Raw genomic sequence first — 13,642 nt, forward strand, 5'->3', positions numbered from 1 at the left:
TGGAGGCGGCAGAGCTTCAGCGGAGCCACAGCGACCCCTGGTGGACAGACGTCGGCGCGGAGATGCGTTCTCACATTTACATTTTTTCTGTAAACTCTTGTCTATGTTTGTTGTTTGCGAATGAATCACGTTTGCGTAACTTTTATTAATCAAAATGTGAAAAATTCATATTCATTGTTTACAATACAATTATTACAATCAAAACAGCTCACAACAAACACAGATGTTTACATCAGCGCTGTAATTTGCACTAATCAACCGAACAACTACTACTGTTATAACTTGCACATTACTTTTCTCAGTTTATATATACTAACTTACATGTTACATGTCTACTTGTCAATGAATAGGTACAATACACAATCTGTACTTTTCTAATTATTCTAAATATTCTTAACTATTTAAGCATCTTTCGGTATCCTGCTCATTTTGCACACTCCAGCCTTGGTTTGCCACTTATCTGTACTCTAACTTTAATAAATGTACAGTACTCTGTTTTGGTAACTATTTCCTATTTTCCTATTTCACTGCACGGCAACCTGCACGTGTCGAATAAAGCCTTGATTGATTGATTGATTGATTGATAACTCTTGTCCATGATGGAAATATGTAAAAAGTTTGTGTTTCTGTTCTATATCCTGTTCTGTTTGTATATGTGTTTTCTTGCTGCTTTTACAACCAAATTTCCCCCTGTGGGACAATGAACGGATTATTCTATTTTATTCTATTCTAGGTGACGACGTGTTTCGATTTTGCCTGCAGGGGGCGCAGCAGAGTCGTGAGTTAAATAAAACGTAGAAGACGACGACAATCCACATCCGGCTGTCACTGCCGTGCCGCAAAGGAAGAACCAAAGGAATATCTGGACAGGTGAGCGCGATTCTACCTGACAGAGGAGCCGGGTGGAACTGGCTCCTCTGCTACAGGTGCCGGTGCTGGCGGTGCTCTTCGACGGAGACTCGCGTGTCTTTATCCGCCCGGAACCGCTCCGTGAGGCCCTGCAGCTTCGAAGGTCAAGCTAATGCTAAAGCTAAAGCTAGTCCTTTCGGTTTTACCGTGTGAGCACCGCGGGGTCCAGACTGTGTCCGGTTTTAAAAGATAAGTTAGAGGTTCCGGACCGTCAGGTGTTTGTTTTCCAGAGCAGCAGGTCTCTGAGCTCAGGTGTAGACGATTATAACTCATGTATGACCTGAGGTCAGCTTTCAGCCTCGCGCTGAGAGAAGGATGTGTGCAACCTCAGCTAACCCGCATCACCTGTACGTCAGCGATGCTGTTAGTTATAGTTATTTTCTATTTTATATAAAGTGCACTACAGAATAGCTGCTGTCATGCGCAGTTATGCCTCCGTTTGCAACCACGTGATTGAAACCATACGAAGGATAAAAGAGCTTTGTTGTCCCACAGGGACGTTTATCCTGGACAAACAGCAACACGAGCAAAAATACATACACAACATTCATGTGCGCCGCCATCTTTAAACTGTTTTGCAGCTGCTTGCTCTGTAACTTCTGCGGCAAAACCAGACATCAACCTCATCAACCGTTGTAGCTGTCAGAAACCAAGACGTGACCTGATGTAACAATGTTCACATCTCATCATTGATTAAGAGAATCGTATTTCTGAGCCCACCACACTCTGTTTGAAAAATGGCTGATTTCCAGGACCTTTAATCAGGGTCGATCACCAGGCTGAACATCCAGCAGTTTTCAGTTGAACTACTCACAGAGTCAGCGGGAGATGATCCAGTACAGTGACGGTCCCTGCACCGAAACCTCAGCCCTGAGCATTTATTCCACCTGAGTGATGGGGGGCCACATCCACCAGACTCCATTTCAAATTTGGGCTGTTTAGCATTTCTGTAACATTCTTTCTTCAAACATCACATCATGACTGAAGGTCAGCAGCTGTTTGGACCAAACCCCCTTTAAAAACCTGCCACTTTAAGCTCCTCCTGCTCCCCGTTAGTTCAGGTCTTTGTGTTCACGTCTGAAGGAGAACCTGAGCTCAGGTGTCACACCTGCTCATGACTTCTTCGTTTGTGTGGCAGGAGCTGCTGAGCGTGACGATGGTGCTGAGGGAGGTCCCGGCCGAGAACATCGCCCGTCCTCTGGGCAGGAACGAGGTCATCGGCCTCCTTTTCCGCCTCACCATATTCGGCGCTGTCACCTACTTCACCATCAAGTGGATGGTGGACGCCATTGACCCCACTAGGAAGCAGAAGGTGGAGGCTCAGAAACAGGTGAGAGCAAGCGAGCAGCTGCATGTTTGATCTTCGCAGGTGGCTCGGTCTCTGATTGGTTCCTGGTTTGGTGTCTTTCAGGCCGAGAAGCTGATGCGTCAGATTGGCGTTAAAAACGTGAAGCTGTCGGAGTACGAGATGAGCATCGCCGCTCACCTGGTGGACCCGCTGAGCATGCAGGTAACGCCTCGTGTTGTTAAACTGAAGCTGTTAGAAACCGCCGACGGCGGCGCCATGAGGAAACGGGAAGCGTGTGGTGTCTTTACCTGCATATCACATACACCTTCTTCCTGCATGCAGATCACCTGGAGGGACATCGCAGGTCTGGACGAGGTCATCACCGAGTTAAAGGAGACGGTCATCCTACCTGTTCAGAAGAGACACCTGTTCCTGGGATCCAGGCTGCTGCAGCCCCCCAAAGGTCAGAGGTCATTCACCTGCGTCCTGTTTTAGAGTCGTCAATAAAGCTTTATACAGAAGGGAGCAAGGAAGGAAAGGAAATAAGGAAACGTGAAGGTAAACTGAACGTGGTCTTGGTAACAGGCGTGCTGCTGTACGGACCGCCGGGATGTGGGAAAACACTGATCGCTAAGGCAACGGCAAAAGAGGCGGGGTTTCGTTTCATCAACCTGCAGCCGAGCACACTGACGGACAAATGGTACGGAGAGTCCCAGAAACTCGCCGCCGCTGTGTTCTCATTGGCTGTCAAACTGCAGCCAGCGATCATCTTCATCGATGAGATAGGTGACGAACGCACGCACGCACGAACACACACACGCACACGAACGCACACACGCACGAACACACACACGCACACACACACGAACGCGCACACACACGCACACAAAGAGTGAAAGCTGAGCCGGAGAATAGAAAAAGTAGAAACGAGTAAAAACCTAGCCGCCCGCGTGTTTGCAGACTCGTTCCTGCGGAGCCGCTCCAGCTCGGATCATGAAGCCACCGCCATGATGAAGGCCCAGTTCATGAGTCTGTGGGACGGGCTGGACACGGACCACCACTGCCAGGTACGCACACCTGTCTGTCACATGACCTCAGCGGTGACGGGGTGTTTCCTCCTAGTAAAGATGTTTCCACATGTTTGTGTCACAATGACCTGAGGGGGGCGGGGCCACTGTGCGTGTCTGTGTCAGGTGGTCATTATGGGCGCCACCAATCGCCCCCAGGACCTGGACTCTGCCATCCTGCGGAGGATGCCCACCAGGTTCCACATCAACCAGCCTGTATGTGACTTTCAAAATAAAAGCCTCAGAAGTCTTAAAAGCAGGGGGCGTGCTGACGGTGTGTTTGTCCCCGCAGAGCGTGAGGCAGCGCGAGCAGATCCTCAGGCTGATCCTGGAGAACGAGAGGGTGAGCGCACGGGTCACGTGACCTTTTCATCATTCTGCAGCGCTTCACGACAGTCCTTCTTCTTTTACTCCTTTAATGGACGTCAGCACAGGAAATGAGAAAACAGGAAATGAACAAACACACAACACACGTTTGGCAAAGGGAAGACATGTAGGGGAAAGGAAGCAAGGAAATGATGGAAGGAAGGAGGATGGGGTTTTAGGAAAATGGACTGGAAATGGGGAAGGACACAAGAAAAGGATGGAATAAGGAAGGTAGGAACAAAGGAAAGGAGGAAAGGGAAAAACAGAAAGATTGAAGGAAGGTTGCAAGGAAGGAAACGAGGAAGGAAAAGAAGCCGATGGGAAGGAGGGCAGGTCGACGGACTCGAGCTCGCAGCGATCGATCTGTTTTCTCTTCACAGGTAGACTCATCGATTAGCCTCAGCGACATCGCCAAGGAAACAGAGGGTTTCTCAGGAAGTGACCTCAGAGAGATGTGTCGTGATGCGGCGCTGCTGTGTGTCCGCGACTTCGTCCACGCCGAGAACGACAGGTGGGCGTCCAGGTGTTTCTGTTGAGGTGATCAGTGACGCTTCGCTCAGGTGAGGTTTCAGTGTCGGGTTTCTCTCTCGCAGCCTTCCCGATGACATCATCCGCCCGATCCATCAGGACGACCTGCGGCGCGCCATTGTCAAGATGAGGAAGTCCAAGACCGCGGGTGGAGCCGGCGCCCTGCTGCACGCCGCTCTGGACTGAACACGCCTGGATCACACGATGACCTCAGCTCAGCCTGCAGCCACCGCCCCCTCACGCTGACGTGCCACTGCTTCCTGCTTGTCCTTCAGTCAGCTGATTGGCTGACGGTGGCGGGCTTTTCTTTTTTTTTTTCTTCTTTTTTTTTAGAATCCCGAAATCCAAAATAAAAGTTGTTTGTCAGAGCTCGCTGTCACGCGTCCGCGCCGCCGGCTCCCAAGCTTCCCCCTTTACAAAACGCTCTCATCCCGGCGCCTGAAGCTGCTGACATCACGGACACACGGGGCGGCCATCAGACCTCGTCGTGACAAAACGTCCGACGCCGAACGGCAGGAATAGCGTCTGACTATGGAGGGAGGGATGAGACGGCGGCGAGGCACGTTAAGTTTTTCAGGCATATGACAGCGTTCTGCGTCTCGCCGTTTGTTTGGCTGGTGAAATCGTGAGGAAAGATGGCGGTTGGGTCCAAACAAGCCGTTGCAGCGAGGCGTTTAAACTCGACGCCTGTCACACAGAGGGCCTCTAAAGGAGCTTTTATTGTGAAAATCCTCCCAAACAGAGTATAAGAAACCCACCAATAATCCGATGAACAATAAGTTTACAGGTAGAAGCACAAATGGCGAGCTTCAGCCGCTTAAACACGATTCAAGCTGCTTTGATGAAATGACGTCGTTATTGAAACTTTATTGACTCTGAAACACGACGCGGACGCTTTGATCCGTTTGCAGTGTAAATAAACAAACGTGGCGCTGACGGCGTTTCAGGGGCTTCTCTTCATCAAGTGTACTTTATTTGTAGTTTTTTTATTTGTAGTTTTTAAGCTGAGCTGGTTTCTGTTAATCCTCAGAGCTCGCAGTCGTAACAGAAACAGGAAGGCGTCAGATTTTCACATTAAAAGACTGATGAACTTTCTGGTAACACTGAATCATCGTTTCATCAGACGCAGGATTTTTTACTCAGTGTGTTGTTGCCTGTTTAAGTTATGATGTAATAAAGTGGCCAAAACAACAACGTGTGACTTTTTCATTCATGCAGTAAAAATGTTATGAAGACTATTTCTTTATTTTATGAAAAATAAGTTTGTCAAACATTAAAGTGTAGTTACGATGGAGGAGTGTTGGAATTTAACAGTTTCTTTAAACGTTAAATAATAAAGTTTTATTAAAAATAAATAAAGACCCACGGTTAGAAAAAAGGAAAACTTTATTGACGAGAACAGATCCGCTGGATTTTGTACGTTTGCAATAAAACCGTTAAAGCCCGTGGCGCCGTTACCAAGAGACGACGTTTGAACAGGTCGGACATCAGGACACGATTCTCACAGTTCAAAGCTCTCCTTTGTAATCTGAACAATTTGTTTTCATTAATATTTCACATAAAATTACACAAAGTGAATTTTTTGAGAAACATATTTGAAAATAAAGAATTTATTTTGAGTAATAAAGAAGTAAAACAGTTTCTTTGGTTCGAGCTGCTGTTTGAAAGTAACAGTGAACGCAGTTTGACTTTAAATAAGACACTTTGTTCTGTTTTGATGGTGAATTTTTTTATTAAAGCTTGAAATGAAAAACCTTTGGATGAAGATTCAGAAAATAAATAAAAAAAAAATAAAAAAAAAACTACCCAAAAAGTTTTTGGCACAAAGTTGAAACATTTTTCATCCTGAACAAATCAAAGATTAAAATAAATAAAGTCAAAATGATTCAGATCTCAGCCCGACACCCTGACCTGGACTCACAATTTTTAAAAGACTTTTATTGTGAAAATCCCGGTCGAAAGAAAATCAACCGCCGAAAAAATAAATTAAAGCTTCTCTGGCAACTCTGAGACTAAAGGTGGAGGCAGGGGAAGGAGGACACCCGCCCTCCGTCACGTTTACCTGCAGTTTAACCTTCACACTTCCTGCTGACCTGAGAACATCAAAGCACGTTTAACTTTTACCCAGAAACAAACATGAAGAGGAGGGCGGCTGGTAAGTCTTCACTTCCTGTTTTGTTTTAGTTGATCAGATGTCATAAATGGACGCTCGTCCTGATCTGTGTTCAGTAACCGACAGCAACAACCACAGACTGGGTTTAAAAGATGGACGCTGCTATGGCAACGAGATTCAGTCAACCCTGAAAACCTCAGGCTCGTTTACGCTTCCGTACAAACAGAGGAGCCGCCCCCTGCTGGTCGTTGGAAGGACTGCAGGCTGACCATGTCCATCGTTTACCTACAGTCTGTGTCAGACTCCCAAAGTCCGACTTTGAGCGAACGAAAGGAAGAAGCTGGCCAATCAGAGCTCAGGTCAAGACATCTTCATGAGTCACATGACGTCTTTCTCCTGCTTCAAACGTCTGAACTGGGAAAAATTCTAGTGCGTGACTGGACGCTTGTTGTCAGGGGGTGGGGCTCCATGCCCCCAGGTTAGCAGGTGTGTTGGGCTTACCGTCCTCCGTCCCTCTCAGAGCTCCGTGTTGGGCGCTCGGCCCACCGCCCTCCCCTCGCACTCTCTATGGAAGTCGCAGCCGTCCAGCAGGTGGCGGTACGTTGCCCGGACGTCACGGTACAGCGGCGCGTCCTCCGCCTCCAGCCCGGGGAATCGAACTGGCGACTCATTGACGAGTAGCTGCAGCCGTGGGCCTCGCTGGCAGTCGTACAGCACGAACAGCAGGTTGGCGGCGTATGGCACGATGAGACTGGTCCGGAAACGGCGACCTGCAAGACGCCATAGGGAGACTTCCTGTTAGAGCGAGACTCATGAAACAGCAGATCGTGGCTGTGACAATGATGTCACGATGATGTCACGCCACTCTCCAGAATGTTCTGTAGTCTGAACGTCATCATCTTGTTTTAAGTTTAAGGAATTTACGAGTGAACGTTTGGGAACACTGTTTGGGAACACTGTTTGGGAACACTGTTTGGGAACACTGTTTGGGAACACTGTTTGGGAACACTGTTTGGGAACGCTGTTTGGGAACACTTGGGGCTTCTAATGTGACATGAAAACATTCACATTTCTGGAGAATCATGTCAGGATCTCATTTACTCAGATTTTCATCATCGTGTCTGGAAACATCTTCCCGTTTCTCGTCACGGCACAACACGAGGAAATACAAGTGTGGTTCCTGGAGGACCGAGGACGACAACGACGACGTTTTTGTGTCAATAAAAACAAGAAAAACTTGTTCTGCTCTCTGATTGGATGCTATGTTAGAGGTGGCGCTTCTTACCATGCTGTGAGTCGTAGTTGGTGGCAGTGGGTGGAGTCTGGTCCTTGTAGAGTCCCAGCAGAGAGAGGAGGGGGAGGAGCGTCTCAGCATGACCCACCAAGATGGAGGCGGGCTCTGGGGACGCGTCAGTGGACCTGACGGAGACACGATCGGTTCAATCAGTGATCGATCAAACCAAACGATTGGTGACGGCAATCGGAGCTCAGAAACTAGCACAGCCGCTCGGGAGCCATGTTGAAGCGGCTTTGGCTGGTTCTTACGAAGCATCACCTAAATGAGCTTCGCTTTGTAAACAAACAACGATCGCAGGGGCCCCACCCACCTGCGAGGACGCCCGGCTCTGTCCAGCGTCCTGAAGACGTGATGGAAGAGCGGGCAGCTGGACAGGCTGTTGATCTCGTGGCCGTGCGAGCGCTTCCAGTACTGCTTCAAGTCCGACTTGTACTCCAACACCTGCAGACGGCGAGTGGGGAGAGGAAACCCACGGACCAATCAGAGAGCTGTAAACACTTCCACAGACGTGTTGCCATGAGCCGTTTGATCGCTTTACCATCGACAACCTGAGCTGAGAGCAGCATCACTAATCAATAATAATGATTGCTTCACAATGCCATCTTCACTCCCTCTCACATTCACACACTGGAGGCAGCTGCAGTGCAGCTCAGGTCCTCTCAGCTGTCTCACTGATCCCGGATCAGCCCCGGAATAACACGGAACGTTACCTTTGCGTCGCTCTCGTCAAACAGGAAGCACCACGGCGAGTGCAGGTTTTTGATGGAGAGCTCGTACGAGCACAAGAAGAACGCCGCCTCCAGCAGATCTACAGGAGGCACAGAGGGACAATCTTCATCACACAGAAACACCGCCCCCTGTGGGACAGGAAGTCCACAGAGCGGCTTATGGAGAAATTTTAAAAAGCTCAACTGCATCATGGGAGATGTAGTGTGTGTGTGTGTGTGTGTGTGTGTGTGTGTGTGTGTCTGTGTCTGTGTGTGTGTGTGTGTGTGTGTGTGTGTGCATAAGAGACCTGGTGTGAGTCGGTGGTGAGGAAGGCCCAGCCTGTCGGCCATCCTCCTCCTCACTCCCTCCATCTCCTCGCCATGTTTGAACTTCTCCACCTCCAGCAGCGCCGTGCGGTTGTTCTCCACGCCGTCCACATAACCACGGCAACGGTCAAAGAAACGCATCAACTCATCGTCCACCTCGTGGCTGTACTCCGGCTCGGCATCTGCCCAAACACAAAGGTCAGAGGTCAGGCTCAAGGATTCACCTTATCGAGAAGGCCTCTGGGGTGGCGAGACTCACCGTGGCGTCCCCAGTGGCGCTGCAGCCCCTCCTGAAACGCCTCCACGCTGCTCACGCAGCGATGCTTCGAGCTGGTCAGGAAGCGCACCCTCCTCTTCCTCACATTCTCCTCGGACAGCAGAGATGGAAACACAGACGCCAGGCGGCTCGCCAGCTGACGCAGGTCATCCCGGCCCTTCATCACCAGCTGACCTGAGGAGCATCATCATCATCATCATTATCACGGTCGGTCATACGTCTGAGGTCACATGGTCCCCCTCACGCATTACGTTGTTAACAGTACACGATTAGGATGATGTATTCAAGTATTTATTTAGGCATTTAAGTATCCGAGTACTCATTCATGTTAATATATCCATGTATACATGTTCTGTGCTGAGGGTCGCGGGCTCACCGTCCATGTCCTCGGTGTACCACGCCTCCCAGCGGTTCCGGATCTCCTGCAGCCAGCTCTCAGATCCGCCGGAGGCCCTGGAAGCTTCGGTCCGGACCAGCTCGCTCAGTTTCCGGATCCTGCGGATGTTCTTAAGGGTCGGGTAGCGGCTGCCGTGTCGGATGACGGCGGTGAGGTGGACCGGGGAGCAGTGCTCGGCCGGGGGCGGTCTCAGGACCGAAGGGTCCGCGGACAGAGGGTCCCGCAGCAGGTGCGGCTTCACCTCCTCGTACCGGGTCTTGGTGCCGAAGTACCCGGCGATGTGCGGGATGTCCGGGACCGACAGGGAGGCGAAGGACAGGCGGGGCACGAGCAGACCCAGACTGGCCAGCAGCACACCTCCAGCGGGGTGAAACACGGAGAACATGTCGGCGGGGACCGGAGAACTGAGCCGGGGAGACAGACGGGGTCCACCTGCTTCCGCCTTTCTTGCTTTGTTGATGTTCCGGGTTTGTGTGACCTTTAACCTCCTGTATTTCCGGTGTGCGGGCCGACCAAAAAGCATCCGCGAGGTTTAAAATTCAACATTTTTCGTTAAACTTCAACTTCAATGAAAAGTTGAGTTATGTAAAAAAAAAAAAAACTGCCGGAAGTAATTTAGTGATAAAAAAAAAGAAGAAGAAGAAAAAGGTTTTACCTTCTGAAGCTTCAAATTCAATACATCAATATAAAGAGGCACAATACAGCTTCCGCTTAACGGAAGCCAAAATAAAAGCCCTAACCGGTTTGTCTCTTTCAAAGTAAAAGCTTCAATAACAACAGGAAATGCATTTTACTCAAAATCGACATGAACTTTTTTTTTAAACTAATAAAATAATAATAAAACAATTTAAAGAATCAGAATTTGTAGCTGATGAAGTTATGGAAGTAGTTATTTTTCTGTATGGACACACTGATGTCATGTCTCCTTGTTCCTAAATCAGGGGTCATTTTAAATGGCGGGCCACAGACAGCCCGCTTTGACCTTAAGTGGGCCGGACCAGTAAAACTTCCTGTCACTGTAAATTAGTTAAATATTTAACTGTTTTTCTACATGATGAAGAAAAAGCTGCTGTGACAGAGAAGGAAATGTGACAGCACGACAGCCGGCGTCCTGCAGGTTTTAGATCTCACCCTGGGTCAGCACACCTGAGCCTTCAAACATCACCACACGCGTCGTCAACAAAGCCTCGATTCCCGGATTACTCGAAATGCTTCGAAGCCTCGGCACAGAAGGACATCGCTAATAACTGTGTGGTGGGCCGTACGTGGCCCGCGGGCCGTACATTTGACGCCGCTGGTTTAGAGCCTTTATTGGACTGCTCAGGTTCCCCTAAAGATCATCAACATCAGAACTTGTGTTTGTTGTGAGTATTCAGGCCATCACAGTTGAACCCTTCCAGCATTACCAGTAATCCCAGTCAGACTGGTCAGCAGGTATACTGGGAGTGTTCTGAGTGCACGGCGGCACAGACTGGACTCATGCTGTGGAGAAAGAAGCAGCAGGTTCATGGGATGTCTATCTCAGATGGCCCCGCCCCTCCCTGAGCCTGGTTCTGCTGGAGGTTTCTTCCTGTTAAAAGGGAGTTTTTCCTTCCCACTGTCGCCAAAGTGCTGCTCATAGGGGGTCATATGATTGTTGGGTTTTTCTCTGTATGTATTATTGTAGCGTCTACTGTACAATACAAAGCGCCTTGAGGGAACTATTGTTGTGATTTGGCGCTGTGTAAATAAAATTGAACTGAATTAAACTGAAAATTAAATAAAACTAAACTGAACCTGTAAGTTCAGAGTTTTAGCACTTACTGCAGCCACTGTGATGGCTTTCACTGGTTTATGTTGTTTTTTACATTTAAACAAAAGATCTAAGCTGAAGCTAGCAGTTAGAGCCACCTGTGTCAACATCCACCTGCCAGTCAAAGTGGCCACGCCCCTAATAATGACTGACTTATAACTACAGCTGTTACGAAGCAGCACGTATACAACAGACACTAAAGAAATAAACGGTTTTCAAAGTGTTTTATTGGAGCCCATCAGAATCCTTTATATGGACGAGGAGCTAAAGTTTCAGAGAAAAGCCTCTTTAGTAATGAAGGTTGTCGACGGTGTTTGAAGGAGATCAGAAGTATTGTGTGGGGTCGATCATCCTGTCGCACATCTGGACGTGGACGTGTGAGGTGATTCCCGGATAAACGCTCTGCATGGGCAGCATGGTGCCGATCCTCTGCCCCTTCTTCGCCGTTCCTGAGGTTCGGTCCGGCCTCACGTAGAACAGCTTGAAACAAAGACCTGCAGGACACAAACGCAACGCCTCGATCAGCGAATCAGAACCAGGATCAGTAACTCTGTCAGTGCTGCTGCGCGTGATGACCCACCCTCTCCTGACAGGTTGATGCCCGCGTTGATGGCTGCCTTATTGGGGTCGGTGTAGACGGTCAGTCTCCCGTTAAGAGTCACGTCAAACGGAGCGTAGACGGCGTCGCCGTCGCTGCACTTGATGTCCAGCCCCTGGTGGGGTCTGGTCCCCCTGTAAGCAGCAGACATCCAGCTGTGAGCAGCTGTGCCACATCGTCCACACCAGCCTTACAACACAAACGTGATCTCTGAGTACCGTCCGGCTCCGTACTGTCCCTGTCCCCATCTGTCCGACGTCCTCCGGCTGTTGCTCGGGTTACTGCTGCACAGCTGACCGAACTTAACGCCATCACACACCCACAAAACAGCTGGACACACACAGATGTAGACTTTTATGGACACAGCCTTGGGTTTTATTACAAACCTTGTCAATAAATGAAGTTACAAAGTGGATTTGGTCTTCTAGAAACAACTTCATATTTAAAAATTATCTTTGAATTGTTAAACGTCCTGAGAGTGTAAACACTGTGATAACACCTGATCAAAGGTAAACAACATCACCTGGTTACAACATCGGTTCATCTGTTCTTTCTCTAAAAGGTGAACATTTTGTTCTGTTTTTAAATAAGTGTATTTAAAAACATGCAAATCAAGCTTTTACCCCAAAATTGACATTGTTACACTGCAGGTGTAACAATGTCACAAAGTCACAAAGGTCAGTTTACATTTAAATTTCGTCCTTCTGTGTCATCCACAGTGAACTTTCACAGGCTACATGCTGTTTTCAGAAACAAAACGAGTTCAAAGAAGCTGTGACGGTTGAATCTCACCCAGTAACACGAGGAGGCGTCTCATCTTCAGCTGCGACCGTCAGGCTGAGCGTCTGCTCGTCGTCTCGCAGATTTTAAAGGCTGAAAACAAACAAACACTTTCAGGAGTTTTTGTTATTTCACCACAGCGGAAAACCGGCAATGATGAAACTCAGTGTTTGCATTTGTGTTGCATCAGTCGCTGTGCAGACCTGATGATCCGGTTCTCTGCAGCCAGCAGCTCCGGCTCACATCACTGTTGTAATAATGCTTAATATTCAGTCTGCTTGTGTCTCATGAATCACACAGATTCAGGATTTCATCACGACATCAAGCTGACGCTCCTCAGTGTGAAAACTTCAATAACATAAAATGACGATCATGTAAAACATGAATAACACGACGACGTGACGGATTATAACGTTTGTGCTGTCAGTGAGTCTGTGACTGTTTTCACTTGTTTTCTCACTTTTGTCTTCAGCCGTTGTTCCGAGAAAACAAGTTCATCAGCTGAATGTGACAAACTGAGCAGGACCACGAAACGTGAAACCCTGGAAACGTGTGACCTTTGACCCCTCAGACAGCAGCTGTCCAAACACAGAGTGAAAATCATCCGAGTGTCAGTTCTGATGGGTTGAAGGCTCGGCCGCAGTGACCATCGCGCATGCGGGGTCCTCGAGTCCACAGGTCAAAGGTTAATCTACAACATGTGACCCTGAGAGGTTTGAGTTGGCATCTGTGGTTCCCTGATGTGACCTCGTCTCCACAGCACAGACTGAGTGAACGCACCGAGGTCAGAGGTCAGGACTACAGCAGAGTCTGTGCTGAAGCTGTTTCTGTTACAGTGAAGAAAACTCATCTCAAGTCTGAGGCTACGTCCACACGTACCCGGGTATTTTTGAAAACGCAGATTTTTCTACGCGTTTGCACCTTTCGTCCACACGTAAACGGCGTTTTCGGTCACTGAAAACGGAGATTTTAAAAACTCCGGCCAGGGTGGATATTTTTGAAAACTCAGTTTTTGCATTTACGTGTGGACGAGAAAAACAGAGAAAAACGGAGAAAACGCAGCGTCAAAGGTGTGCGCCTTTTTTGACATCACACTGTGCGCCACGTTATTGTTTCGGTGAAATGAATTTCTACAATACTGTTACTGTTAATTGTTCTCTGCAGTGTTTAAATGCTTACATACACACACAGTTACT

General features: G+C 48.5%; 3 protein-coding genes across 4 annotated transcripts; 1 reads left to right on the plus strand and 2 right to left on the minus strand.

Moving 5' to 3' along the window:
- Positions 1–763: 763 nt before the first annotated feature.
- Positions 764–5,415, plus strand: atad1b (ATPase family AAA domain containing 1b). Of its 2 annotated transcripts, XM_006793285.3 has the most exons (10): positions 764–870; positions 2,048–2,239; positions 2,321–2,419; positions 2,540–2,660; positions 2,783–2,983; positions 3,158–3,264; positions 3,391–3,480; positions 3,557–3,607; positions 4,011–4,141; positions 4,224–5,415. In XM_006793285.3, the coding sequence occupies exons 2-10, from the start codon at positions 2,066–2,068 to the stop codon at positions 4,342–4,344; spliced, it is 1,095 nt and encodes a 364-aa protein (XP_006793348.2). In that variant the 5' UTR covers positions 764–870; positions 2,048–2,065; the 3' UTR covers positions 4,345–5,415. The 2 variants fall into 2 exon arrangements, with proteins under 2 accessions (XP_006793348.2, XP_087701139.1); XM_087845013.1 differs by lacking the exon at positions 764–870 and having other exon boundaries at positions 2,024–2,239.
- Positions 5,416–5,879: 464 nt separating this feature from the next.
- minpp1b (multiple inositol-polyphosphate phosphatase 1b) lies at positions 5,880–9,807 on the minus strand. Its single transcript, XM_087845014.1, has 7 exons — positions 9,256–9,807; positions 8,862–9,053; positions 8,584–8,784; positions 8,279–8,376; positions 7,879–8,009; positions 7,557–7,690; positions 5,880–7,041 (listed from the first exon to the last, which is right to left on the minus strand). The coding sequence occupies exons 1-7, from the start codon at positions 9,797–9,799 to the stop codon at positions 6,788–6,790; spliced, it is 1,554 nt and encodes a 517-aa protein (XP_087701140.1). The 5' UTR covers positions 9,800–9,807; the 3' UTR covers positions 5,880–6,787.
- A 1,468-nt stretch (positions 9,808–11,275) lies between these two features.
- lect2.1 (leukocyte cell derived chemotaxin 2, tandem duplicate 1) lies at positions 11,276–12,558 on the minus strand. Its single transcript, XM_006793286.3, has 4 exons — positions 12,459–12,558; positions 11,885–11,996; positions 11,649–11,800; positions 11,276–11,562 (listed from the first exon to the last, which is right to left on the minus strand). The coding sequence occupies exons 1-4, from the start codon at positions 12,481–12,483 to the stop codon at positions 11,393–11,395; spliced, it is 459 nt and encodes a 152-aa protein (XP_006793349.2). The 5' UTR covers positions 12,484–12,558; the 3' UTR covers positions 11,276–11,392.
- Between the last annotated feature and the right edge of the window lie 1,084 nt (positions 12,559–13,642).

The sequence above is a fragment of the Neolamprologus brichardi genome, chromosome 8, assembly GCF_056152115.1.
Source record: "Neolamprologus brichardi isolate AB-2024 chromosome 8, ASM5615211v1, whole genome shotgun sequence".
Lineage (NCBI taxonomy): Eukaryota > Metazoa > Chordata > Actinopteri > Cichliformes > Cichlidae > Neolamprologus > Neolamprologus brichardi.